Source organism: Saprolegnia parasitica (assembly GCF_000151545.1).
Source record: "Saprolegnia parasitica CBS 223.65 unplaced genomic scaffold supercont2.105, whole genome shotgun sequence".
NCBI classification, from domain to species: Eukaryota; Oomycota; class Saprolegniomycetes; order Saprolegniales; family Saprolegniaceae; genus Saprolegnia; species Saprolegnia parasitica.
The window spans coordinates 180,282-184,756 of record NW_012156499.1 but is presented as its reverse complement, the minus strand read 5'-3'; the positions used below and the strand labels follow the sequence as shown (position 1 = coordinate 184,756).

Sequence of the window (4,475 nt, the reverse complement as noted above, 5' to 3'; positions counted from 1 at the left end):
TGCCGACCGCCCGGAAGGCTCGACCGGCACCAACCTCCGCAACGAACGCGAGCGCGGTGAACGCCCGGACCGCTCGCACGCCCACCAGGGTGAGCGCGGCGACCGCCCGAAGCGCTCGTTCGACCGCCGCAGCGGCACGGGCCGTGGCAAGGAGGTCTCGAAGTCGGGTGGCGGTGGCCACAACTGGGGCAACGAGGCCGACAAGTCGGAGCAGGCTGCCGAGGCCGAGATCCAGGAGGGCGTCGTCGCCGACGAGGCCGTCGAGGAGGTCGCCGAGGTCGTTGTCGAGGAAGAGGAGAAGACCTTGACGCTCGACGAATACCTCGCCCAGAAGAAGCAGGCCCGCTCGTCGACCGAGCTCTTCGGCGAAGTCGAGATCCGCGCCGTCACGAACGAGTTCTCGGACGCTGCCCTCCTCACCAAGGACGGCAAGACCCCCGACTTCATCGAGTCGTCGTACGAGAAGGTCTTCACCAAGAAGACGTCGGGCCGCAAGAAGACGCTCCTCACGGACGTTGGCTTCTCCGTCGCCCCTGTCTCGGCCCCCGCGAGGAACGTGAGGGTGGCCGTGGCGGCCGTGGTGGCCGTGGCGCCCCCGCGAGGGTGGCCGTGGCGCCGGCCGTGACGGTGGCCGTGGCCGTGGTGCCGCCGCTGCCCCCAAGAAGTCGTCGAAGGCCCCCAACGTCGCCGACACGAACGCTTTCCCTTCCCTCTAAGCGCCCACTCGGTGCGAGGAGATGCCCAAGCAGAGCGGTCAGTAGGTGACGGAAAGAGGAACGCCTTTGCTTGGAAGATGTTTGATGATAAATGCAAGGCCTAGTCTGATAGATTAGCATTAGGCTGCGCATTTATTATAATATCTATTTGCGTAAATGGAAGCCGCGTTCCCCTATCTGGCGATTGCACCTTAGCGTTGACGCAGGATTGAGAGCGCAGCAGGGACGCCATGGAGAGACCTGCTGCTGCCGATACTTCCTCTCATCGCAGCTTCCTGCATGTCCTTCGAGCGGGGTTAGGGCAGCTTGGCTCCGGCGCCTTGTGCAATTGCCCCTCGGGTCCCGTCCAACGCATGCTCTAAAGACTGCAGTGCACACCGTTGCACTACGGTAGGTGTATGCATACACGCCTTTCGCTCGGTAATCGCCACACGTTCTTCGTTGATCGCTCAACTTGACCGCTTGCGTCATGAAAACGATCCGAGGCCCTAGCCCTGCACGCTATTTCTCATAACTGTCACAATCCGCGGAGACTCCCCGCCGAATCCCAGGGTATGTCGGGGCAATCGAGACGCATTCGATAAAAGGATGACGCCGAGCGATGGATCGAGCAATCGGCGCCGATGTAAGGACACCATGGCAAAGCCAGGACTCGGTGCACTTGGTGGCCGTCTTAGCCGTGCTGTCATTTTCCAATTGCACCGCGTCGACTCGAGTCGAATATGCCAAAGCTAACGGTCGGCGTTCTCCTCTTTGACGGCTACACCATCATGGACGTTGCCGGTGCGTTGAATTGTGGCCTTGTCGTCTTCCCACACGGTGTGTTAATAGGACCTTTGCAGCTCTTCGACATGCTGCCGGACGTGTTTGATACCGTCACGATCTCTCAGCACAGAGGCACGATGTGGACCAACCCGCCGATGGCTGGCACGCCGATGGTGGCCTCGCACAGCTTCGAGTCGGCGCCGCGCATTGACATCCTCTTGCTCCCTGGTACACCCACGACTGCATTTTGAACTCCAACGTCATTATTGGCTCGCGCGTGTAGGTGGCCTTGGCACGGACGTATTTGCCAAAGACCCGGCATACCTCGCCTTTGTCCGCGCCCGTGCGGAATCTGCAACGTTCATTCTGAGCGTTTGCACGGGCTCGAGCTTCCTCGCAGCGTCGGGGCTTCTCGACGGGAAGCGTGCGACGACCAACAAGCTCGCCTTCCAGCACATCCAGAGTTTCGGCTCGAGCGCCATCCAGTGGGTAAAGCAAGCGCGCTGGGTCGTTGACGGCAACATTTGGACGAGCTCTGGCGTCACGGCGGGCATTGATATGGCAGCGGCGTTCTTGACGACATTGGTTGGGACGGAGAGAGTCAAGCCGATCCTGGAGGTCATCGAGTATGTGCCCAGCACAAACGAGTCGCACGATCCATTCTCGTACCTCACCGAGCACGACCACTGGGCGGCGATCACCCAGGCGCCGTAATCCCGAAGACCACGACTGCACAGTCCATAAGTTTGTCTCATACATCGTATAGAATATATGCCAGTGCGTTATCTTGCGGTTTGGACCCTAGCAGTTATTGGTCTAACAAGTACCGATTCCTTGGTGGTTGGCTAACGCTGCAGCTCGGTTTTGCTCCGAGGTGCTGGATGATGTTCAAGCACATGAGGGAGGAGGTCGAGTGCCGACGCAGCAAGACGCGTTCTAGACGAGTGAAGATGTCGTCATCGTTCGACGTCACCAGAGAATGGTCTCATCATACATCGCTTCGTCCGCTAACGAGCCCAGAAGACGCTTTTGAACCAGAGACAACTCAACAAGCGACATCGAACGACTGCCACATACACTCTTTCAGAGACCACATTATGCGTCGAGAAGGAGCTCGGGTATAACAAGGCGGCCGTCTGCACTCGTGCCGAGCGAGAACTCGGCGTACGTCGCTTCTTTTGTCACTTGGTCGACGTAGGCGCCCGGTCCGTGCGGCACGCCGCGGCGCCAGCCACCATGGAAGAAGCGGTCGTCGCTGGACCAGACGCCGATGCCATGCGGCCGGTCGTGGGCCCATTCGCCTTGGTACACCTCGCCGTCGATCCATTGGTACTTGCCAAATCCGTGCCGGGCGCCGTGCTCAAAGTGGCCTTCGTAGACGGCTCCGGACGCATACGTGCGTCGACCATACCCGTGGTACACGCCGCGAGCGAACGCGCCGTCGTAGCGCCCGCCCGCGTACGATACCGCACCGCGCCCATGCATCTTGTTGGCGGTCATCTCGCCTTGGTACACATCTCCATTCGCCCACGTGTAGGTGCCAAGGCCAGAGAGGACGCTCGCGACGAACGACCCGAGATACGAATCGCCGTTGCGGAAGAGCTTGCGACCGACGCCGGTGAAGCGCCCGTCGTGCCAGGCAGAGGAGGCATGGTCGTGGCCCGCGAGGACATCGCCGCTGGCCGACGTGAGCACACCGGAGGCGACCGCACCCTTGGTCCACTCGCCTAGCACCGTCGGATAAGACGACGATATGATTGGGAAATGCGCTCGTACCTTCAAAGGTGTCGCCGTTGGCCGCGATCAAGATGCCCGGCCCGTGCATCTGTGCGAGCATTTCATCAGCGGACGCGTCGGAGGTGTTCGCTCATCGCACCCGTCCGTTGTAGAACTCACCGACGAATTTGTCGCCGTTGCTCCAGAGGTATGTGCCTCGGCCATGGCGCTTGTCCTTGTAGTACATACCTTCGTGGCGGTCACCCGTGCGCGAGAAGATGCGCGTGCCAAAGCTAGATAGCATATGTAAGCGAATGACAAGCTAGAGGTATGCAATACCCGTGCAGCCGGTCGTCCTTCCAGGAGCCCTCGAGCACGTCGCCGTCGTGGGCTTCAAACGTGCCTTTGCCGTGACGCTGTGGCGGGCTAGAGCCAGGAAGGACTTGGCCACGGTACGAGCTAGCGTCTGCGTACGCGATCTTGACCACGCCGGCCTTGGCTTCGGTGGCGAGCACCACCAAGTGGCATTGCCGCCTCCGGCTCTTGGCCTCGGACGCAAGGCTCATGGCCTGCATTTCGTGCGCGAGATCGCCGCGCGGCCGCCGAAGAGCGCTGGGCTTGGTCGGGCTTGCCTGCTGCACCTCGTTGCACGAGGCCTCCTTGGCGAGCGTGTTGCGGCGACCGGCCTTGGCGCGGGGCATGGCCGACAAGACCAGTCACTAGCGTGGCTAAAAATGATGGTTACGCCACGCTGTGATTAAATTGATGTATTTGAATTCAAAGTTTGCGCTAGAGCATACAAAGAGAAGGATATACTCATTAAAAAGAACGAGGCACTGTATTTTATATTGCATCTCGAATCTTGACAATCGAAAATTAGACCATCACTCCTAGTCCGGATAATATGCAGGTATCCGGTACAAGCGGACCGGTCGCCGAAATTGCCTCGAGTTTTCCTCGGACATTCTGGACACTGCAGAGCGGAAGCCGTGCGTACCGCTAGTACCGTAGCAGTCCGGTCCAACTTACACTTTCAGAGTTCCGAGGCTCGCCACTGCCCTCTCTGCAAGCCCGCGAAACGTCCGACCATCTTTTTGTGCGCTGCCTAAACGTCCGCGCGATCTGGCGCGCTTTCGCACCGATGCGGGATATCTTGAAGATGCAACCCCCGTCGTTAGTCGCTGGCTTTCTCTACTAGTTTTGCGTTGTCACCACGCCGTAGTCGGATTATAGGATTTATAAGTCGTCCATTCATTGCCCCTCAGGGCCGATCTTACC

The 4,475-nt window shown here is 59.7% G+C and overlaps 3 protein-coding genes across 3 annotated transcripts in view; 2 read left to right on the top strand and 1 right to left on the bottom strand.

Annotated features, from left to right (window-relative positions):
• The window catches only part of SPRG_22274 (hypothetical protein), a gene marked incomplete at both ends in the record, with an annotated part of 804 nt that extends 179 nt beyond the window's left edge, over positions 1-625 (top strand). Inside the window, one exon of the mRNA XM_012352730.1 lies at positions 18-625. Coding sequence (XP_012208120.1) covers positions 18-625 — 608 coding nt within the window. The remainder of the gene's footprint in view (positions 1-17) is intronic.
• An 813-nt stretch (positions 626-1,438) lies between these two features.
• Positions 1,439-2,195, top strand: SPRG_11053 (hypothetical protein; the record flags this gene model as incomplete). The annotated part of the gene is made up of 3 exons (XM_012352714.1): positions 1,439-1,499; positions 1,548-1,709; positions 1,765-2,195. 3 exons carry the CDS (start codon positions 1,439-1,441, stop codon positions 2,193-2,195), a joined length of 654 nt encoding a protein of 217 aa, XP_012208104.1.
• A 349-nt stretch (positions 2,196-2,544) lies between these two features.
• Positions 2,545-3,898, bottom strand: SPRG_11052 (hypothetical protein; the record flags this gene model as incomplete). The annotated part of the gene is made up of 4 exons (XM_012352713.1): positions 2,545-3,208; positions 3,258-3,306; positions 3,358-3,490; positions 3,537-3,898. 4 exons carry the CDS (start codon positions 3,896-3,898, stop codon positions 2,577-2,579), a joined length of 1,176 nt encoding a protein of 391 aa, XP_012208103.1. The 3' UTR covers positions 2,545-2,576.
• Between the last annotated feature and the right edge of the window lie 577 nt (positions 3,899-4,475).